At 40.0% G+C, this 23,773-nt stretch overlaps 1 protein-coding gene across 1 annotated transcript in view; it reads left to right on the top strand.

Annotated features, from left to right (window-relative positions):
• Positions 1-21,461, top strand: part of LOC125240256 (anoctamin-4) — a 52,450-nt gene extending 30,989 nt beyond the window's left edge. The window contains exons 7-25 of the mRNA XM_048148102.1: positions 559-693; positions 1,383-1,559; positions 3,503-3,654; positions 3,973-4,075; positions 5,908-6,015; positions 6,467-6,672; positions 7,255-7,421; positions 8,277-8,353; positions 8,707-8,847; positions 10,569-10,733; positions 11,133-11,276; positions 12,767-12,936; positions 13,647-13,786; positions 14,834-14,993; positions 15,672-15,717; positions 17,825-17,930; positions 18,994-19,166; positions 20,662-20,848; positions 21,129-21,461. Coding sequence (XP_048004059.1) covers positions 559-693; positions 1,383-1,559; positions 3,503-3,654; positions 3,973-4,075; positions 5,908-6,015; positions 6,467-6,672; positions 7,255-7,421; positions 8,277-8,353; positions 8,707-8,847; positions 10,569-10,733; positions 11,133-11,276; positions 12,767-12,936; positions 13,647-13,786; positions 14,834-14,993; positions 15,672-15,717; positions 17,825-17,930; positions 18,994-19,166; positions 20,662-20,848; positions 21,129-21,220 — 2,649 coding nt within the window. The 3' untranslated portion in view covers positions 21,221-21,461. The remainder of the gene's footprint in view (positions 1-558; positions 694-1,382; positions 1,560-3,502; positions 3,655-3,972; positions 4,076-5,907; positions 6,016-6,466; positions 6,673-7,254; positions 7,422-8,276; positions 8,354-8,706; positions 8,848-10,568; positions 10,734-11,132; positions 11,277-12,766; positions 12,937-13,646; positions 13,787-14,833; positions 14,994-15,671; positions 15,718-17,824; positions 17,931-18,993; positions 19,167-20,661; positions 20,849-21,128) is intronic.
• Positions 21,462-23,773: the final 2,312 nt, after the last annotated feature.

The following is a 23,773-nucleotide window of genomic DNA, read 5'->3' as shown; positions in this document are numbered from 1 at the left end:
CGGTTCATCCTTTCGGAAGCTACGATGCCACAGACAGACACACACACACACACACACAGACAGACACGTCAAACTTATAACACCCCGTCGTTTTTGCGTCGGGGGTCAAAAAAATACGGATTAGTAGGTACAGTGCGCGGCCAACTTTTAGACCATCAACTAGGCACGGTGGTGGGTACAAGTTCGCGCATCATACACATACGAGCAAAAAATCTACCTACTAAGAAAAATCGCTTCTGCGCAGGTAAGGCCAAAGTTTGGCGCGCACTATAAGATTTCGCTCTTTAGCGATAAGACCGCCTGTTGTCTGCCTCTATTTATAATCATTTCGTCACTACTTTTAAAAAATCTCGTATCTCACGCTGTTCCTCAAAGTTAAAACGCAGTAAGTCTATATGCATTCCATACATACTTATTACAATTTTCTTTTCATTGACAGACGAAGATACAAGTTTTTTTAAAAGTAGTGACGATTTGTTTTATCTCCACTGTATCTTTTGCTGAGGTGTGCCAATAACGAGTATTCTATCTATCTATCTATCTATTTGTTTTTGTCAGGGTTTGGATCCCGAATCGCTCATGTTCCGAGACGGCCGTCGTCGAATCGACATGGTTTTGGCGTATGAAGAGGAAGACTTCGGAGTCATGACGGAAGCTGAGGCCAGGAAGAGGGACTGTCGAAGGGTGTTCCAGGTACATATTTTATCATTCGCAAAAAGGCGAAAGCATGCAATATATAATCGATTTTTGAATTTTGAACGCACGAATTTGCCGTTCCAAAGTTTGTTGAAAACGACGTAATGCTATTTTTGAAAAAGGACGGCTCGTAATTTTAAAACTAGTGGTAATGACCACTCGTTTTCGATTTTTTTAGTATAATTTAAATCGGTAGTAGTGGAGATATTAAACGAATTTCACGAGATCGAATGGCCGAGATTCAAAAATCGGCCCCCAGAGAGCTCACTGCTTTGATGTTCACAAAATTTCGCCTTGCATAATTCTTACCTACATTAATAAACGGACCGCACGCGAGCAGCCGCCATTGAATTCTATTGCGCCGCGCGAAGGTCATCATGTCATCACCACTGAATGGGCCGCGAGTGCGCGGCCGCCGGCATGTGCTTGTAGCTCGGCGAAGAAAGCCGCCCCTGGCGAAAGGATTTTTTTCACGATATGACTTGGAACTGCTACAAACCTTTGTTATCGGCAACCTATTGATCACCGATACGACTTCTGGGTCACGATTTACCACCATTGCTAAATTTCTATCCAAAACCAATTAGCCCTCGTGCAATGTCATTTATTATTCCTCACGGGCTAAAGAGCTTATTGTATTTAGCATATATTATTGTTATTAATTTTAAATTTGATTTTTTTTACAGGAAAACCTGGTAAAAGAAGGGCTGGAGCTAGAACTAGAAAACAAATGCCTGTCGTTCGACGGCAAAACGTGGTTCATCAAGATCCACATACCTTGGAAGACTGAGATGAGACTGGCAGAAGTTATTGGCATGAAGTTGCCTACAAAACGGTTTATCACCATTTCTGTTAGAGCTTGGGTAAGGTTCATCTTCACAGATGTCATATATACCATAGATCAAGCAAACGTATCTACTTAGCGTGTCAAATGAACTCAGTGAAATTCACTGAGTTGTCCGTCTTTACTCGCAGCTTGCAGCTTTCGGGCGTCAATTTTTGTAAGTTGAAGTCAATCAAAACATAAAAAATGCCTCGTTACGTGATATTCAATTGCAACAACACAAAAATTATGAACAATCAAGAGCCTGAGACATATTTAAAATTACAGGCAAGAAACAACTTCAGTACAAAATTTGACACGCTCGGCCCCTATACAAATAGATGAACTTGTTTCTTCTACCTAAATATAGTTCTGTGGGTAAGGTTCATCTTATACTATACATAGCTTTACCCGCGGCTTCCCTCGCGTTGAATTCGAAAATTGCGGAATCCATACTAACATTATAAATGGGAAAGTGTGTGTCAGTTTGTCAGTCTTTCACGGAAAAACGGAGCGACGTATTGACGTGATATTTTAAGTGGAGATAGTTGAAGTGATGGGGAGTGACATAGGCTACTTTTTGTCTCTTTCTAACGCGAGCGAAGCTGCGGGCAAAAGCTAGTCCTTCATACAAACTTCCACCTCCCTTTTAAGGGAAGTGGTGGGTTAGAAAGAGACAAAAAGTAGCCCATGTCACTCTCCATCCCTCACTATCTCTACTTAAAAAAATCACGTCAATTCGTCTTTCCGTTTTGCCGTGAAAGACGGACAATATCATGGTCATCCACGATACTTCCTGTCGTCAAATCGCCATGACGCTAGTGACGCTACGGCCTGATTTAGATGGTGTGCGAACTCGCATGCGATTTTAGTAACATTGCGGGCTGTTGAGGTTAGATTAATTTTGCAAAGCCAACAATTAAATACCGCAATGTAATAAAACTGGTATGCGAGTTTTCGTACCGTCTAAACGGGTATACTTACCGATTGGATCAGTTAGAACTCGCCGTGTGTGTGGGAGTGGATTGGCTTGACGGTTATACTTGACGCCACAATCGAATTTCGATTAGGTATTTTGGCTTGATCATGGCAATTGGATCATGCCGACTAGACTGTGTATTTAATGAAATAGATGGTCAGGTAGTTACACACACAAAGAGAGCGAATAATCGATAGAATCAGGCGTTACTTTGTGAAAATCCATTTTAAACAAAAGGTAGAAGATTACTTTGCTAATCCGCGAATAGATAACGTGCTATAGAAGGAAAAATGTACCTTGGAAAAGTGTAGTCCTTCTTCGTCACTTATTTTATTAACACTCAATTTTGAGTTTATTCGTATAATAAAGTTTAAATGGCACAATTAAACACAAATACACAACGCAGAAAACTTCACATAATTAATTTGAAAATGCCCAACTTTACTGACAGTCCGATATTCAAACTTTTTTTCGGAAAAAAAAAACGTTGTGAGAAACGGTCCGAATTGCGGATACAAATATTAGTCAACAACGTTAGACATCGTTAAAAGGTAAAATAATTTATTTTGCATGACTAATATCTCTGTATATTCGTGGTTTATTATTTTAGTTTTAACAATAAAATACTTTAAATAAAGTGTTTTTAATAAATCCGCACTTATTTAAAGATAAATTTATTACGAAAATTCATAATATATGTTTTGGAACGAGTGACGCGTTCTGTCTGTGTGATTGGTGTGATCAGATCGGTTCGGGGGAATATTATAAAGCGTCAATACAGTTGAATGACAGTAGAACTTTTTTGTCTCTTTATTTTATATGACAATATGAAGGGGATAGAAAGAATAGGATTTGAGTGTGTTGAATTTGTATTAGGACCCGCATGATGTAAAAATTATATTTGAATGTCGTTTTGTCTCACTCAATGAGTAAATAGCTATTTTTCTCACTGATTTGAAGCAGCAAAGTACACTTAACCCAGCTGCTATTATGTTCTTCCACAGAGCGACGAAAAACAAGCAGAACGCGATAAGAAATGGCACTCAAAATGGCGACGGCGATGGAAACAGATTTATGAATACGAACATTCCAGAATCGAGTCAGAACCTTCGTTCTACGCTGCTACAGAACAGAAGGGGGTCAAACGGGAGGAGCAGTGAGTTAGCATTTTAATATTAAATTAAAAACCCGTGTGGTGCCGGGTTAAGAATTTCCCCACCCCCTTTCTTCCCGTGGGTGTCGTAGAAGTAGACTGTGGGATGTGGGTTAAATTGTGACGTAGCCGAGAGGCTAGCAACCTGTAACTGCACAATTTTGTTTCCTTTCAACCTGTTAGTTGCCAAGAGTGGCAATCTGAATCTTGAGTACCATGTGCTCTGCCTACCCCTTTATGGGATACAGGCATGATGATATATGTATATGTTTGTTGTACGGGACAGCCCGTAAAATGCTCCTTTATGTTATTTGGTTCCAGGTTCCTGGTGAAAGACAGACATACACAATTTTCTCCAGCACAGCGCAGTTTGCTGGTCATGCAGATTCTACTCAGAGCCAAATATGACAATAACGACACAAAGGTAATATTTAGATTACAAACATACCTATAAATAAATAAATATTATAGGACATTAAATAAAACTATGGAAACGGATTAAATTGCGTATAATGAATTTACAATTCATCCCGACGTTTCGAACACTTTACAGCGTTCGTGGTCAACGGGTGACTCCCCGTCACCCGTTGACCACGACCACCGCTGACGCCACGACGACCGAACGCTGTAAAGTGTTCGAAACGTCAGGATGAATTGTAAATTCATTATACGCGATTTAATCCGTTTCCATTGTTTTATTTCATAACTATCGCGGTAACCGAAGACAATATTATTATAGGACATTCTTACACAGATTGACTGAGTTCCACGATAAGCTCAAGAAGGCTTATGTTGTGGGTACTCAGCAGTGGCGTAGCGTCCATACAACTCGATTCCCAACGGGTTCCCTAAAATTCTGCAGTAGATATCTGTAGAAGTCCATACAAAACAGATTCCAAAAACCCCTCCGGCTTTACCAACAAAAATGTTCACGCGTCGCCACAGGTACTCAGACAACGATATATATAACTAATACTATACAACAACAATAAAACAAACAAAGAAAACATCCATGACTCAGGAACAAATATCTGTGCTCATACTGCTCATCACACAAATAAATGCCCTTACTGGGATTCGAACCCGGAACCGCGGTTTAGCAGGCAGGGTCACTACCCGCTAGACCAAACCGGTCGTCAAAGTCGTTTATTTTTAGGGTTCCGTAGTCAACTAGGAACCCTTATAGTTTCGCCATGTCTGTCTGTCCGTCCGTCCGTCCGTCCGTCCGTCCGTCCGTCCGCGGATAATCTCAGTAACCGTTAGCACTAGAAAGCTGAAATTTGGTACCAATATGTATATCAATCACGCCGACAAATTGCAAAAATAAAAAATGGAAAAAAATGTTTGATTAGGGTAACCCCCCCTACATGTAAAGTGGGGCATGAATTTTTTTTTCATTCCAACCCTAACGTGTGATATATTGTTGGATAGGTATATAAAAATGAATAAGGGTTTGCTAAGATCGTTTTTTGATAATATTTATATTTTCGGAAATAATCGCTCATAAAGGAAAAAAAAAGTGCGTCCCCCCCTCTAACTTTTGAACCATATGTTTAAAAAATATGAAAAAAATCACAAAAGTAGAACTTTATAAAGACTTTCTAGGAAAATTGTTTTGAACTTGATAGGTTCAGTAGTTTTTGAGAAAAATACGGAAAACTACGGAACCCTACACTGAGCGTGGCCCGACACGCACTTGGCCGGTTTTGTCTAGTTTTAATAGTACATATATATTTTCGTATTGACTTTTTGTTATGGTTTTAGTGTGAATTGTATATCTATAAATGTAATATAACGGAAGACCAGCGCTGTGGCACCATCTGTGCCAGAGCATATGCTGAGTGGTGTCCTTTTGCGACCACTATACCAAACTTTACTTTGGCCCGTGTGGTGACGGGTTAAGAATTTCACCGCCCCGTTCTTCCCGTGGGTGTCGTAGAAGGCGACTGTGGGATATGGGTTAAATTGTGGCGTAGGCGAGAGGCTGGCAACCTGTCACGGCAATGTCACAGTTTCGTTTTCTTTCAACCCCATATTTGCCAAGAGTGGCACTGAAACTTGAGTAGTTTCATGTGCTCTGCCTACCCCTTCATGGGATACAGGCGTGATTGTATTGTATGTATGTATACCAAACTTTGTGTATTTTCATGTTGTGCTTATGTACTTTAGTATGTATACCTTCTTGGTCGTAATAAATGTATTTTTTTTTCTTCTTCTTCTTCTTCTTCTTTTCTTTCTATATAAAATTTGTTCTAGATGGGTATCCGTCGCCTGCTCAATGACGGGACTTATATGGCGTGTTTTCCTCTACACGAGGGGCGGTACGATATCGACATGGCTGATGGGAGCCACACGGACCGACGAGTGAGTTTTTTTTTTTTTTTCAAAACAAATTACACAGTATTACAGTGAGACACTAAGGCACTGTGCAATGCATAAAACATCATACTATATTATATCATAATTGCCTAGTGTACCATAATAGACCTAGAGTAATTTCAAGCGAAGCGCTGGTGGTCCAGCGGTAACAGCGTGCGACTTTCAATCCGGACGTCGCGGGTATTTTGCCAGTCGCTTTTCGTCGAAAGAAAACATCGTGAGGAAACCGGACTAATTCCAATAAGACCTAGTTACCCTTCGGGTTGGATGGTCAGGTGGCAGTCGCTTTCGTAAAAGTAGTGTCTACGTCAAATCTTGGGATTAGTTGTCGAAGGGTCCGCGAAGCTCCCATGAACCGTGGCAAATGCCGGGATAACGCAAGGAGGATTATGATGACCTAGAGTAGTTTTAAAATGTGATTTTTTCTCTTCCCCAGCTTTTATACCTTGAATGGGCGCGTCCCTGCAAATGGTACAAGAAGCAACCGCTGTGGCTGATACGACGGTACTTTGGAGACAAAATCGGCCTGTACTTCTGTTGGCTTGGGTTTTACACGAAGATGCTTTACGCCCCGGCTGCTGTTGGGACGCTGTGCTTTTTGTACGGGCTGGCCAGTATGGGGTCTGAAGACAACATTCCTAGGTACCTATGGCATAAACTAGGGTTACCATAAGCTTCCCGACCAAATCAGGAAAATAAATATTGCAAAAGGGACAGGTCAGAAGTACCCGAAACTGACCTACCAGGCTATTATCCCTGCAATTTTATTACTTATCAACGTGGATAAGAATTCTGTCACTCTCACACTAACATGCTTACCATAACGTCTTGGATGCGTTATCTATATGGATAAATGTTAAAATTGGAAGCATAATAGGCCTGCAGGATATGGACGGATACGGATATACGGAGCGTGAGGACTATCAGGAACGTTACGTTATGAAAGTAAAAGAGGTTTGTCAGGATCGTAGCATGGAAATCCCTGATCTCCGCCTACCCCTCAGGGACGAAAGCCACTTTTGGATGTTTTCAAGACTACCTACTTTCTGTCCAAGGATTTCTTACATTCATTGCCTTCATCATTCACACCTTCGTTTCATATCATCTCTCAAACTGTTCATCCACCTTTTCTTCGCTTTTCTTCTCCCATTTCTTCCTTCCACATTCATTCACCCCTATTTGTAATGATGCTCATAAATTCTAAACTGTCTACTTTGTCCACAGCAAAGAGATCTGCGACATATCGGGCCCCGGTAACACGACACTCTGCCCGCTGTGCGACAAAGCCTGTCAGTACCAGAGATTATCGGACTCGTGTCTGTTCGCCAAACTGTCGTACCTGTTTGATAATCCGGCGACGGTGTTCTTCGCCATCTTCATGTCCTTTTGGGGTAAGTGTCTTTAATTCCATTCGACCTTGATGACCTCCGAAGCGCTGGTAGCCTAGCGGTAAGTACGTGCGACTTTCGTTCCGGAGGTCGCGGGTGCGAACCCCGGCTCGCACCAGTGAGTTTTTCGGAATTTATGTGTGAAATGTCATTTGATATTTGCCAGTCGCTTTTCGGTGAAGGAAAACATCGTGAGGAAACCAGACTAATTCCAATAAGGTCTAGTTTACCATTCGGGTTGGAAGGTCAGATGGCAGTCGCTTTCGGAGTTCGCTTTCTTTCAAAATTGTGTAGTCGACCAAAATCTAAAAGTTAATCACGGTAGGCACAGTATAATAAAGAGTACTACCGTACAGTATGAGTACCCACAACACAAGCCTTCTTGAGCTTACCGTGGGCCCGCTCCCCGCTGAAAGAGCTATGTACAGTATGGCCACTCCCGCTCCCCCCCTCTCGGATACCTCACAGTTACCGCCTGTCAAAAACGCGAACAGTCAACCTGTCATATTTCACTCGTACAAGCATGGTACGCGTTCACCTACACGAGCTTAGACTGTGTGCTAGGAACGCGCCTCTTTCATATATTTGATCGCCAGTGTCCGAGATGTGATCCAGGTCAATATAAGTCTAATGAAACTAAAGAGACGCGAAGATAGCGCGAGCGAGTTATAGTTCGTCGCTGAGCGATGAGCTATAAATCACTCGCTCTCTCTTTTATTTGCACGAGCGCAACTATCTTTTGTTCCTTTCTAGGGCTGATAGCTCATCGTTTACTCGATTATATTAGGACCAGTGCATCAGGCTGTCTAATGTCCATGTTTCACACATCTCCATCTCAGTTATGTCATTTGATTTCAGCAACAACATTCCTAGAGCTATGGAAGCGGAAACAGTCGGTTCTGCGCTGGGAATGGGACCTGGGTGGTGTTGACCAGGTAATTAAATATCATTAGAATTACACCAATTACTTTTAGACCCCTTCGAGTTGGTTGGTCCTTGGAGGCTGACATTATAATCGCATAGGTACTAAATAAATTTATAAATTCAAATTTGGAATTCTTCTTCAACCTAAAATTGTAACATGGCAAACATGCAGTTGCAGAATGCAGCCACCGGGCCGGTGACAAAAAATGTCCTTTCTGAGAGTCGCCTTTGTTTTTTTGACTGAAAAATGTTCTCTGCGATTTAAGTAGTAACTAGGAATTATATTTTAAAAAAATATTATTTTAACATTAGTACTCATTTATCAAATCAGGTGGTCAATGTATATTATTTCTATTAATTTCAGGACGAAGACCCAAGGCCAGAATTCGAGGCGTCAGTAAAGACATTCCGAACAAACCCAGTCACTAGAGAGAAGGAACCATATCTACCAGGCTGGCAGAAGACTATGAGATATGTGGCTACCAGCTCGGCTGTTCTTTTCATGGTAGGTTCTTCAAGACATTGCGGACAAATCTAGTCACTAGAGAGAAGGAACCGTATCTACCAGGCTGGCAGAAGACTATGAGATATGTTGCTACCAGCTCGGCTGTTCTTTTCATGGTAAGTTCTTCAAGACATTGCGGACAAATCTAGTCACTAGAGAGAAGGAACCATATTTACCAGGCTGGCAGAAGACTATGAGATATGTGGCTACCAGCTCGGCTGTTCTTTTCATGGTAAGTTCTTCAAGACATTGCGGACAAATCTAGTCACTAGAGAGAAGGAACCGTATCTACCAGGGTGGCAGAAGATTATGAGATATGTTGCTACCAGCTTGGCCGTTCTTCATGGTAAGTTTTTCAAGCCATTGCGGACAAATCTAGTCACTAGAGAGAAATGAACCGTATCTACCAGGCTGGCAGAAGACTATATGAGATTATGTGGCTACCAGTTCGGCTGTTCTTTTTATGGTTTCTCTTTAAGAGGATTCGCTACGCAAATGACCTTCGATTTGAATCCATTGGTATTATGATATACTCTGTCAAACAAGTCTGTCAGTAAATAAAAACTAAGAAAACTATAGGTATCCTTTTCTCCAGCATCCTAAAGAAAAGGATGCATACAGTTTTATTTGTTCTTATTTACCGACAGACTTGTTTGACAGAGTATATTTATGATAGTTTCTAAAGCCGCCTATCATACATATTTAACAACATCGTTTTTAAACAAAATATTATCCAATAATTACTTCAAAGCTCGTTGATTCTGTGATAAATATTTATCATGAAAGTTGAACAATTTTAAGGCCTAGAACTGGTTTATTGTTCATAAACATCATCAAATAAATAAATAAATAAATATTGGGGACACACAGATCACAGATCTGCGCATTATGAGCAAAGTATGATAACTGTATGTACAAGAACTCGCAAAATAAAATTTTAAATTCTTTGGCTATCCTCCAAATGTGTTTAGAACAATCCATCAACTCGTAAAATCAAAATTTTGCATACCGAAAGTCTTAACTGAACATATTTCACAAACGATTATGTTCCTAGTTTATACAAGTTTTGGATCCAAATGAATTTGAGTTTTTGGCAAGTGATTTTAAAGTGGCTATGTGATGATGGAGTGGAATCTAAATATATGTTAGCAAATATTGACGGAAGGATTACTTATCTAAATTTACGTCAAGTCATTAACCTCATTTTTGATCTAAAAATGTAATTTAAGTAGGAGATAAATGTTTTTGGAGCACACTTGCTTATTTTTTTTTTGGCAAATGACATAACAGTAGATGTTTGGTATTTGCAAAATATACCAGACTAGAGCGAACTATTGCCCACGAAAATTGCGGAATGATCCATACAAACTTCCACCCCCCATTTTAGGGAAGCGGGGGGTTAGAAAGAGATAAAAAGTAGCCTATGTGACTCTCCATCCCTTCAACTATCTACACTTATAAAATCACGACAATTCGTCGCTCCGTTTTGCCGTGAAAGACAGACAAACAAACAGACACACACACTTTCCCATTTATAATATTAGACCTGATTTAGACGGCGTGCGAACTCGCATGCGATTTTAGTTACATAGCGGGATGTTGAGGGTACATACGATTTTGCACAGCCATCAAATACAGCAATGTAATAAAACTCGTATGCGAGTTCTCGTACCGTCTAAATGGGCCCTTAGTATGGCTAATCATCTTTTTCCTTTCCACAGATAACAATAGTCCTAGGAGCCGTGCTGGGGACCATAATCTACCGAATCTCTATGGTATCCGTCATCTATGGAGGCTCCGGGTTTTTCCTGAAGAAACACGCCAAGATCTTCACTTCTATGACAGCGGCCATCATTAACTTGATCATCATCATGTTACTCACTAGGGTAAGTGTAAGCACAGTATAATAAAGAGTACTATCGTACAGTATGGCCACTCCCGCTCCCCGCTGAAAGTGCCACCCACCCGCTCTCTGTTACCTCACAGTTACCGCCTGTCAGGAACGCGACCGGTCGACCTGTCATGTCTCACTCATACAAACATGGTACGCGTTCACCTACACGAGCTCAGAACGTGTGCTAGGAACGCGCCTCTTTCATATATTTGATGACCATGATCATAGGAACTCTGTTATGAAACGTCGTATCCCCATCGAGTATGAGGTTTTTAGAAACGGCTCGGAGAGCAGTAGATGACTGTTGAAAGAAAGGTACAGTCGGCGATAAAAGCTTGTGCCAAAAATTAAATTTTTGCGAAAAACTTTTAGCATTTTAATTTATTTCCAGATATACGCAAAAGTGGCAGTCTTCCTGACCAACATGGAGAATCCACGGACACAGACGGAATACGAAGATTCTTACACATTCAAGATATTCTTCTTTGAATTCATGAATTTCTACTCGTCTCTCATCTACATTGCCTTCTTTAAGGTAAGGAAATAGTTGAGTAACGATAAATTATTTAGTATTTTAAATAGGAAAGAAAAGTGCGGATACAGATTAGGATAGAGCATTTTTAGCGAAAAGATGTCTATTCTGTCTAGATTTAAATATTTAGTCACAATAAATCCATATGAGCCAATAGATCCATATAATCTAATAACTAAGGTTACCACTAAAACTCAGCGAGAGGCATGGTTCCTGAAATAGGCTACTTGCCTCCCAGTCAAATCAGCTTTTTTTTAAAGAATTGTAAAAACGAATTTCAACGTCTTGCTAATATGGAATCAGTATGAAATCAAATTGAGTGACGTCATGGTCAACTCAGTTACTTTATATATTTCTACATGACTTATTAAATAGAAATTGGATTTAAAAATAACTTCTGTCCATGTTTTTCTTATAATTCATCTGATGATTTATTTCGTGCATGGTATAATAGTTATTTGTTATACAAGGGGGCAAAGTTGTATTTTAACGCAGAGTGTGGAATTGAAAAACGAGCAAGTGAAAGGATTCTATAGTTGACCACGAGCGAAGCGAGTGGTTCGAGAATAGAATCCTGAACTTGCGAGTTTTTTAACACACGAGAAGTAAAATACATTTTCACCCGAATGTAACACAAAACTTTTCCTCTCGCTATAGCGAGGAAACTACAACGCAAAAAATGCGTTTATTCACTGCTTCCAGTAGTTCCACAGGTGGTAAATCATCTTTATTACTAGATTCACCTACTTTTATCAATTTTAAAGCAGTTAATTTGACTTTATTCAAGGTCATATTACTTTACCCACTAGTGGATAAAATGCGTTTTTACCCGCTAGTATTAAAGGACAAAACACGTGTTTCCGAGCTAGTGAGGGGAAAAATATTTTTCACCTCACTAGCTCAGAAAGGACTTTTTTATTCTTTAAAAACAGATAGCAAAATCGCATTTTATCCACAAGAGTGCAAAGAATATTTGAAATCTGAACGTGTCATTAGTTACTTTTTTAAATATAATTTCTTGTACGAGTAAAGGCATGTCCCAGACAGGACAATTTTCTCCCTGTGCTTAAATTGTCTTAACAAATCATGTGATGCGAACGTAAAAATAATTTCATATCGGATTGTATCCGACTAAAAACATAAAATTCAAACAATTTTATAACATGATTTTACCATAAAACACTTGAAATCGTACAAGAAATTGTATTTTTGACTCTTCCAAAGTTCCTTTAAAAACACAAAAATCACCATATGTATGCCTTTCAGATTTGAGGAGTTCCCTCGATTTCTCCAGGATCCCATCATCAGAACTGGGTTCTGAGAAAAATGGGACCAATCTGTATGCATATACATTCAATCAAAAAAAAATTTCAAAATCGGTCCAGTAACGACGGAGATATCGAGGAACAAACATAAAAAAAAAATACAGACGAATTGAAAACCCCTTCCTTTGAGATTTGGAAGGCGGTTAAAAATGATCATCTTTTCCCCAGGGCCGCTTCTATGACTATCCCGGCGACGACCAAGCTCGAAAATCCGAGTTCTTCAAGCTTAAAGGCGACATATGCGATCCCGCGGGCTGCCTATCTGAGCTGTGTATACAACTCGCCATCATCATGATTGGCAAACAGTGCGTCAACAACTTCGTGGAACTCGGGAACCCGTGAGTATTCCTCATATTTACCTTCTTAGGGATAAAACAACTTTCCTACAGTTTTCTACTTAGCTGCTATTTCATTCTTAGTTTTGGTAAGTTTGAAGAGCTTTCTGACTTCCATATTTTGGCCATATCCGAGGTCTTCTTTTTCTTTTTTCATTTTTCCATACCCATTACTGAAGTGTCCAGAGTTCAGATCCACAACGATTGGTTTGGCAGCCAAAATATATAAATAACATACTTAGGGGCCACCTTACACAAATCGACCTGTGTTCAGTACACAAATAAATACTCCGGGGTTCGGACCCAGGGCTATGGGTGCCGCAGGCAGGGTTACTAATCAATACTGAGTATGTGGGCCATTTTTTTCAAAGTTTTAGACCCCACTTTTTTTAGACGGCTTTTTTATGTGTTTTCCACTCAGAATCGCGAGCTCTTTCAATCCTAATAAGAGAAAAAAAGTGTCCCAAGGTTTTTTTCCCATTCCGTTACCACTTTTTCATACATTTTGTATGGTGGTAACGGAATGGAAGGTTCGAAAAAATGTATGGAAATCTTGGGACATTTTTTTTCCCATATCAGATCGAAAGAGCTCTCGATTCTGAGTATGAATCGCGTAAAAAATACCCATGTTACAAAAAAACTTTGAAAAAAATGGCTCAGGTGATGCCGGATGTCAGTATACTTAGATATTTATTTATACAAATGAATTCCAGAAAAATCCACAACTGGTGGAGACAGCGCACCCACCGGGCTATCACCCGGGATCCGACGAAGCCCCACATGGCTTGGGAGCAAGATTACCATCTACAGGATCCTGGGAGGCTGGCACTCTTCGACGAATACCTGGAGATGAGTAAGTTACTGGTAGTTGCTAACTAACAGACTCTGGAATACTCTGGATCAATGCTCCAGGACTCTGTCAACTGAGCTACCATCTCTTCCATAGCCAGCGAATCTTTCCACCATCAGACAGACACCCTAGCGACATCTACCTTAAGAGCCGTAAGAGCGATACTTCTTCGCTGGTGTTTAGTTAATTCATTTATATTCTAGATCTCTACCAACTCACCAAACCCTCAACTTTTATCGTACGTAAAACTTTGCCATATCTATTGGCGTCTGCACTATCGAATGTGTACCTACAGTAACAATAATTACTTTAAGGGTGCCTTTCCACCAGAGATGCGCTAATACGTGGATGTTTTTGATATCCACCAATCATGTTCATTGTTCCACAAAGCATAGCGCTAGTGGGAACGAGTTCGACTGAGCTGGCAGACAAGCATGGTCGCGTGATAAATGATAAAACATGAGGCCATCTATTGATTTAAACTAACACGATCTTCACTCATATTATTAAATTAAAACGGGACTGCATAATCCCAAAGTCCTTTCAACTGAACGTCTTTACTATAGCAGGAAAGTACGTGAAGCGATTGAAATCAGGAAACATCGTAATTTCAATCAAAATGAAGGGCAAGGGATTTCATCTTCGTGGAATCCAGTGATTAGCAAGTGTAAACGTGAGAAAACTTCCCGTCCCATACCATCGGATGTCGTGAGTGTTGTATGTAGGCAGAGTGGCAACCCTAGCGTAAAAGTGACTGATGACAATCAAGTGCGGGTAGTTCGAAAAACTCGTACAGCTAGAAGATGTTGATACAACTCCCAGCCAGTCTACCCGTGACCACGGACGTAATGTCATGTCCGAAACGTCGGGTTAAATATAAAACGTAAGTTTTACGCGATTAAGTCCCGTTTTAATTTAATAATATGAGGCCATCTCTATCGCACTATTTGTAAGTGTGATAGGGACGCGACCATGCGGTGGATATCAGACGCATCGTAGCGTAGCATCTCTGTTGGAAAGGCACCTAAACCATTTCTTTCCTTTCCACAGTTCTACAATACGGCTTCGTAACGCTATTCGTGGCAGCGTTCCCGCTGGCGCCTCTGTTCGCGTTGCTCAACAACATCGCTGAGATCAGATTAGACGCTTACAAGATGGTCACACAGGCGCGACGACCGTTGGCAGAGAGGGTTGAAGATATTGGGGCTTGGTAACTATAATATTGAAAACTACTAAGTGTAAGCAACACAATGAATAACGTTCTGTATGTGGCCTTATACTGATCGTAGCAGCTCATCTGCACATGGGCTTAACGAATGTCAACAGTAAATGTCAGATTTGGCGGCTCTTCACTCTTTAGGTTTTAATAGTTTTTGTACGGATTGTGACTAGACTGAAGTACGTATAGTAGATGATTAATTGATGTTATATTCCTGATTATTAATTGACACTGTAATTGAATCAATGTAATAAAGCAAATGTAGCTGGAAGCAGTGGTTTAAATGATAAACCCCATTACCGGAGCTCGAGGGCCATGGATTAAATGATGGGCCCCTGTAACTGAGCTCTTGAGCCTTGGCTTGGCTCACATAAGTAACTATTAGGCACGTTATCATCACTTCATCAAAGATGTTGTTCTGACTGAAGATCTAAGCAGTTACAATTTTCTCGCCAAAATTACTACGATGATATTCAAACGTAGGTAAAGTAAATATATCATATGATGACAAACTTCATCTCTCATCAAAAGACGCTCGACAATTCTAGAAAAATATGGAAATGTTACGAATAATTTAAATTGGCGGTTGATTTCCCCTCATGGGCCACCATTTATAATGTACTTATAAGTTATAACCAAGTTGACTTACATGGCGTGATTCTTTTACAGGTATGGCATTTTAAGAGGGATAACTTACGCAGCAGTTGTTTCTAATGTAAGTTATAACGATATGAACACTAAGGCTCTGGTCCCACCGCGAGATAGTAAGCTATGAGCTATTGACTATAGTTTAGTTTAGTTTAGTTTAGTTTAGTTTATTTATTACATAATGATAAATTACAGTATAAATTAATCTACGTTAACCTATATGAATTTACATTATGATCGTCAATAATGATAATTATAATTAGGCATGCAAACATATAAGAGGTACAATAATATTTATGTCAATGATAATCATAAGCAATAGAAAACATGAAAGAACAATTTGAATTTCAAATGGTATTTCAAAACTACCGTCATTAAGTAAATATGTAAACAATAAAATACAGGTCAAATTAAAATCTAATAGGTAGGTATCTCATAGTGATCGTCATAGTAAAATTAAAACTATGTCAAAACAATTTAAAGCAGGTTATTACAATTTTAATTCCATATATTCATCTACTGAACTACACTATAATGGATTATTCAATAAAAAGTTCCTCAATTGCCGTTCAAATGCTTCGTCAGATACCTCAGTTCTTAATTCGGCGGGTAGGTGTTCGTAATAAGTAGGGCCTATTACTCGTGGGTTCTTGCATGAAAGTGCCATGCGACGCGGCACTGTTCGCAGTCTTCCCGTCGATCTGATCTGCTTGCCTATGAATTCGACGCGTTTGAACATATACAAGTTTCTCCGTACGAACATCAAAACTTGAAAAATGTATAACGAAAAATGCGTAATTATACCATACTTTTGAAAAAGTTCTTTACAGTGACATGTTTGTTTAATTCCAGCCAGTAAACGGATCGCACGTTTTTGGAGAATCAGTACTCTCTTGGCCTCTGTGGAATTTCCCCAAATCAGTATACCGTATGACATCAACGAGTGAAAGTGCGAAAAATACACATATTTAAGTGATTTTCGTGATATCAATGGTTGTAGTTTCTTTAATGCAAATATTGAACTACTCAACCTATTACAAAGCTGATCGACATGGCACTTCCGATTCAGATTCGAGTCAAGTATAAAACCAAGATATTTGATTTCGTTATGCGTCCCGAAAATATCATCACATTGGATTTCGCTATATTCAACAGTAGGCCATTAGATGAAAACCATGTTTGTAATTGCTCACAAGCTACATTGATTGCCTCGGCCAACTGCGCAAGTGTTTTTGCTTTAACAATTAACAACGGTGGTGTCATCTGCAAATAACACCGACAGTCCATTTGTGATGGCAGAGGGCAGATCATTCATAAATAGTAAAAATAGCGTATTTCCGGCCGCTGATCCTTGAGGAATACCCAAATTAATGTAGCCTGTTTCTGATACATGTTTTTGGCCATTAAGTGACATTTTAACCACTTGTTGACGGTCAGACAAGAACGATGCAAACAATTTGTGTGCGGACCCATTTATGCCATACATTCTTAATTTATTTAAAAGTAAATTATGTCTAATAATGTCAAAAGCCTTACGATAATATATATAGCCTTAAGATATAAAAACAAACAAAAGCACTCCCGTGCAAATAAAAGAGACCCGGCGATTTTGATGGCTCACCGCTGGGCGAGTAACTATAAACATCGCCTTGTCTCTTTTATTTACACGGGAGTGATTATCTTTTGTTCGTTTTTATAGCCGATAGCTCATAGTTTACTAGATCGCGGTGAGACCAGAGCCTTAAGTAGGTGAACAAGAACATCTGAAAATCCTAGGACAAAAAATATACTCCAGATATAGAACTTACCAAAACTCACAGATGTTTTGACGTGAAACGTTACTTTACTTGTTTTTCAACCGTCAAAACGGAGTAGAAGGATCGTACCGAAAAACATATGTAACGAAAAGCGTTATGGCGATGTCTCTATAACAACTTGACTGTAGGGTCGGTCGAAGCCGTACACTTGAAGTGATCAAGTCTTGACTCTAAAGGGCTTAGATGGATATCAGCCTTCGGCCTTCTCAATAGATTGCTATTCACACAACGTTTCGCGTCAACCTTTGCGGTTGTGTCCTCATCCTCATATTTTTTCACTGGTTCGATTTTTTGGGATTATTATTTATTCAGTATACATTGGGCAATTCGGACTGTTTAAATCTACTTTTTTTTCAGGCATTCGTGATAGCTTACACGAGCGACTTTATCCCCCGAATGGTGTACAAATACGTGTATTCTCCGGACAACACTCTTGCTGGCTACATCGACCATTCTTTGTCACGTAAGTTTGGCTATTGGAACTTAATAAGAGACTAGAGTATACCAATGAGCCCTTTTGGCACAAAAAAATCACGGTCGTGAGTTGAGGCCTCTCGCCATTTCGCTTCAACGACATTTTAGGGGTCCGTAGTCAACTAGGAACCCTTTCATAGTTTTGCCATGTCTGTCCGTCCGTCCGTCCGCGGATAATCTCGCCGACAAAGTGGTAAAATAGAAAGTGGAAAACATATTTTATTGGGGTACCCTATACGTAAAGATGGGAGTGTTTTTTTTTTTTTTCATTTCAACCCTAACGTGTGATATATTGTTGGATAGCTATTTAAAAATTAATAATTTATTTTTTATATTGTTAATATTTTCGGAAATATCGCTCGAGGGCGCTGGCGCCCTGACTTTTTTGTGAACTATACCTACTATAAAATTATTCTTTAAATTCACTTGTTTGCCATAAGATCTAAATGCTCAACTAAGATAACCAAACTTGTGACTACGTAAAATGATTCGGAAGATTGCGGGTCACAACTGGATGAGACTAGCTCACGACCGGAACAAGTGGCGTACTAGAAGAGAGGCCTATGCTCAGCAGTCGGCGATAAAGGGCTGATATGATGATGATGATGATGATGATGATGAAAATGATTATTTTCACCCTTTGCCATAACAACTGCACCCCCATTAGATAGAAAGGATTTTGCCTGAACATCAATAGGGATGACGACTACCTACATAAAAAAATGGCAATCTGTTTAGTCCGTCAGTTAGATCGTACAATAATACTGAACAGTGAGAACACACATTTTTCGCTTTTTCTAATCCGGATCAAAAAATACAAAGATATAGCACATCAAAGTTCGCCGCTCGGGCGGCTTGTGACGTCACGTTTAAGTAAAAATTGTACCTAGGCGTGACGTAATGTTTCGTGTAGCTAGAAAAGCTCGCTAAAAAATCCACCCCGTGTATAAACTTCGCATTAGAAATCTAACTGACGGACTAATTCGTTATTTTTAGTCGTCTCGCCTATTTTAGGAATCTTAAGAGATTCATTCCTGTTCTTAAACTTCCAGTGTTCAACACATCAGACTACCGCGAAGAGTGGGGAGCGTACGTTGATCTTAGTCAAGTCGTCCTCTGTTACCGAGGCTACCGGAACCCTCCGGACCACTACGATCCTTACGGACTCTCTCCGCACTATTGGCATGTGTTCGCCGCTCGGTTGGCATTCGTGGTAGTTTTTGAGGTAAGTTTACTGCGTAAAACTAAAAAATAAAAGTTTTATAAAGGCTGTAGCTGGAAGAATTAGCCAATCCGCCAAAAAAAGTAAACGAATACACACTTCACATCAGACTTACAGACTTCAAAGAGGAGTCATAATGTTGGCTAGACGCTGACGCTAGTATCTCTGTGAGACATACTCGTAACTTTACATTAGACTTAAAAAGAACTTTGAGCAGGAATCATTCGAGTTGACTAAACGCTGACGCTAGTGTCTCTGTGGGACCTACTCGTGACGATTTTTGAGTTAAGTTGGGATAGTCAAGTCTTCCTAGATCTGCTGAGGCTACCGGAACCCTCCGGACCACTACGATCCTTACTGACTTTCTCCGCACTATTGGCATGTGTTCCCCGCTCGGCTGGCTTTCGTTGTGGTGTTTGAGGTAAGTTCACTGCGTAAAAACAAAAAAATAAAAAGTTTTATAATGACTGTAGCTGGAAGAATTAGCCAATCCGCCAAAAAAGTAGACTATTCCACTATGGACTTCACATAAGACTTACGGACTTCAAAGAGGAGCTATAATGTTGGCTAGACGCTGACGCTGTAGCGTCAGCACTATCTCAACTTAAAAATCGTCACGAGTAGGTCCCACAGAGACAGAGACACTATAGTTTCCTAGGCATACTTTTTCTGCAAATAAAATATTTCTATTTCTACCGAAACCCGCCTGACCACTACGACCCTTCCTCGATCAAAAAGGTAATCACGGTCTATATCTCGGTCAATATAAGCCCAAGACCAGGCAAGCGCGGATACAGAGAAAATATCATGATTATGACCAGTGACCACCCTCCCTCCTGAGTGCAAAGCTGGACCCGACCTTGTTGTATTCTGCTTGCAGCTCCAGAAGTAGTACGTCAATGAGGAGGCACAATGGCATTTTATCCCACCAGGCGGCGCCTGTGCAAGTCTCTAGGCATATCACTGTCGTTCATATGAGTGAGAGAGAGAAAACATATCATCTTCTCGCTCTCACGTAGGGACTAATAGGGTGGCGCCATCTGTCATAACCTTTGAGTGTGCCTCCTCATTACGTGCACCGTTTAAAGTTTATTCGCCTCTTCTTTAAAGAACCCTAAACTGTAATAGGCCCCATATCTTAGCCGGGAGATTATTCCACACAAGAATAGAATATTTTTTTATTCGAAAGCACACAGATAATAAACATTTTTACACTGACATAAAATAATAATAAAGTGCCACGAAATGGCCTCACCTCAGCATATTGCTGGCGACTTCAATAGGTATCTTAAGCAAGAGTAAATATGTATCTCATAGGTAAGCGTGCTCCGCCGTAGACCGCATCATCACTTACCATCAGGTGTGATTGTGGTCAAACGCTACCTATTCATACTAAAAAAAAAAAAAAGACTTCCAGCGCTGGTCTTCCCTTGCTTGAGACCATTAAGTGAGAAAAAACTATTCTTACACCTTTAGTTATGATTTTATTTTTCAACAGCATGTGGTATTCGGCCTCACCGGTCTCATGCAGCTCTTCATACCGGACGTGCCAACGGAACTTCGAACGCAGATGCAGCGAGAAGCTTTACTAGCCAAGGAGGCCAAATATGAACACGGGCGACGCCGGCTCTCTACAGAGTATCGGCAACTGATTACGCAGAAGAGCGACAGTGGAGCCCCCACAGGTAAAAATACATACACACATACATATAATCACGCCTGTATCCAATAAAGGGGTAGGCAGAGCACATGAACTACTAAGTTTCAGTGCAGCTCTTGGCAAAAAGGGGTTGAAAGAAATCCAAATTGTGACGTTACAGTGACAGGTTGCCAGCCTCTCGCCTACGCCACAATTTAACCCATATCCCACAGTCGACTTCTACGACACCCACGGGAAGAAAGGGGGTGGTGAAATTCTTAACCCGTCACCACATTCTTATTATATTGTATGAAATATGTCCACAGAGCGCGCCCCATGGATGCGACGCGCCTCACGCGCGTCAGACAGTTTGGACGCGCATGTTGCCATCGCTCAACGACCGTCCTCGCCCCACTGACACAAGCGACTCGACCTTCAACTCTTTAGGTCGGAGAAGACGGATTAGGACATAAACGTGGATGTGGGATAAGATCGGCAGACATGTGTTATGTGACTTATGTGTTTATATTACAGCCAGAGAAGTCGGATTAGGACGCGTGTAATGTAATAGATGTGGGAAAAGACCGTCACTATTGCTAGTAATTAGTGTCAGCTATGGATAGATGTCGCCATCGATCAACGACCATCTTTTCCCCACTGACACACTACAACTCTGTCGGACAACAAGGTCGGAGAAGATGGACTAGGACAAACATATGGATGTGGATTAAGATCGGCAGACAAAAAGAAGGGACATGTGTTAGACGTGACAAATCTACGCGACATGTCGAATGACGCAAATTATACTCACGGTATAAATGTAATGTGTGGACCAATGTTTTGTATTTTTCATAGTCGAATAATGTAAGGGACAACTTTGTTGAAAATTAATGAAATGACGCACAAAGTCAAAGTTTCAATAAAACTTATCGCTGAGTACCAACTTTTTTATTATTTTCTCAATTTTTATTGCTAATATTATCAACTTTTTATGCATATAGGTACATAGGTATCTACGTTTTAAAGTATTCGTATATGATCTTTAAAGCACTCTTATTAATCATGTACTAAGGGCACTTGGGATAAGTGGGGTACTCGGTGAAAATGCGTCTTTTAAACAATAGGTAAACTGAATATTTTCGAACTATTACAACCCACGATGTTCAAAGTATGGTCACCGACACTTCTAATGTAAATATAATAAACAATGGAATCGAATGTAAAGTCAACCGGCCAATTGGAACCCTAGGCTACTGTGGAACTATGACATAGTGACGTTATAAATCAGATTGTAAGAAATCTCTTACTGTTTATTGTCATTTTGATATGGTTGTAGAGTGGCCTAGGGTTCCAAATGGTTGCATGCGCGGATCCAGGGGGGGGTCATGACCCCCATGACCCCCCTCTGGATCCTAGGTTGGCCATACAAATAGACCACGTGACCCCCCTCTCCCCGGGGCCTGGGCCTTTACCACGTGACCCCCCCCTGGGCACGAAGCTGGATCCGCGCTTGAATGGTTGACTGCACCAAAAGACGCTTTTATCCCTACTGACGTACTCATGTGACTTAATTCAAATATCGCAAATGTAACTAATTTACAACGAAAATATACAAGCACTTGTCTGTTGACTATTTATGTAAGTTATTTAAGAATAAGATCTCTATAGACAACTTATTTATGGCCCTACGCATGTATTACCATCTGACCCTCTAGCACAACTTGCCTTGTCGCCCGCGAGTCCATACTTGAAGTCGCGCTTGAGTCCACTCGCGCGCGACAAGTTGTGCTATAGGGTCTGGTGATCTGTATGTCTATTTTTGGCACAATATATTAACCTAAAATAGTTGATAACTTACATGTGAGAGGTCAATCCGCGGAAAGAGTAACACGAGTCACGATTTTATGTCATGTTGCATTTATTCACGATGCAAGTAAAGTGATAATCTATCTCTAAATAAGTGTTGCTTTCCCGATATATGCATAGCTCCTTTAATAGGGAACTTAACTGTTTTTAAAATAAAATATTTTATACCATGCACGGAATAAAGCATCAGAAAATTATTAGAAAAACAATGACTGAAGTTATTTTTAAGTCGCTTTTCTATTTAATAAGTCCGGTAGAAATATATAAAGTAACTGAATTGACCGTGACGTTACTCAATTTGATTTCATATTAGTTCCATATTAGCAAGTCGTTCAAATTCGTTTCTTAATAAAAAGAAGCTGATTTGACTAGGAGGCAAGTAGCCGAAGTATTTGCAGATGTAGTTCAAATAAACACTCAATGAAGTCGACACTCACGTTACTTTTACGTAGATTCACCCATGAAAGATTTGTCGTAATTGTAAGAGTGACGTAGTTTTTAATACACATTTTTAAAATTGTTGAAAAAAATGGGTCCAAAATGTAAAAGTCTAGTCGTAAGAAAATAAACGTAACAATATATTTATTGTATTTAGGGTAGTAGGATAATGTTACTGAATCTACCTATATTTGAAGAAACTGAATCAACTTTTTTTGCCTGTTTTTGTCATGGTTACGGTCCCCTGAGTCACGCTGGTTTTGCAAAATTATGCAAGCATGCATGTAGTCCATGTTTGTAGGTGGAAAATGAAGAAAAGGCCAGAAAAATGCATGTTTGCATTGTTTAAGTAGCATATTTTTTCATTAAACCAGCGTGACTCGGGGGACCGTAACCATGGCAATAATAGGCAAGAAAAAGTTGATTCACCCAGGAAATGAATCTTCTTTGAATGTATACCTAATATATGTTGTAATTAAGTAATGGCCCAAAATAGGTTAACAAAATTTTCAGTAGTTACCTAATCGGTATTGTTATAGTATTTTATGCAACAGGCGTTTAAAGGGGGTCAAAAAAGACGAGTGGCGTGGGTAACAATTTGAGGCGAAGCTGAAAATTGTTATTAAGACGCCACGAGTATTTTTTGACTCAGTTAAACACCGTTGCA

This window comes from Leguminivora glycinivorella, chromosome 27, assembly GCF_023078275.1.
Source record: "Leguminivora glycinivorella isolate SPB_JAAS2020 chromosome 27, LegGlyc_1.1, whole genome shotgun sequence".
NCBI lineage: Eukaryota > Metazoa > Arthropoda > Insecta > Lepidoptera > Tortricidae > Leguminivora > Leguminivora glycinivorella.
This window is presented reverse-complemented; position numbering and strand designations above follow the sequence as displayed.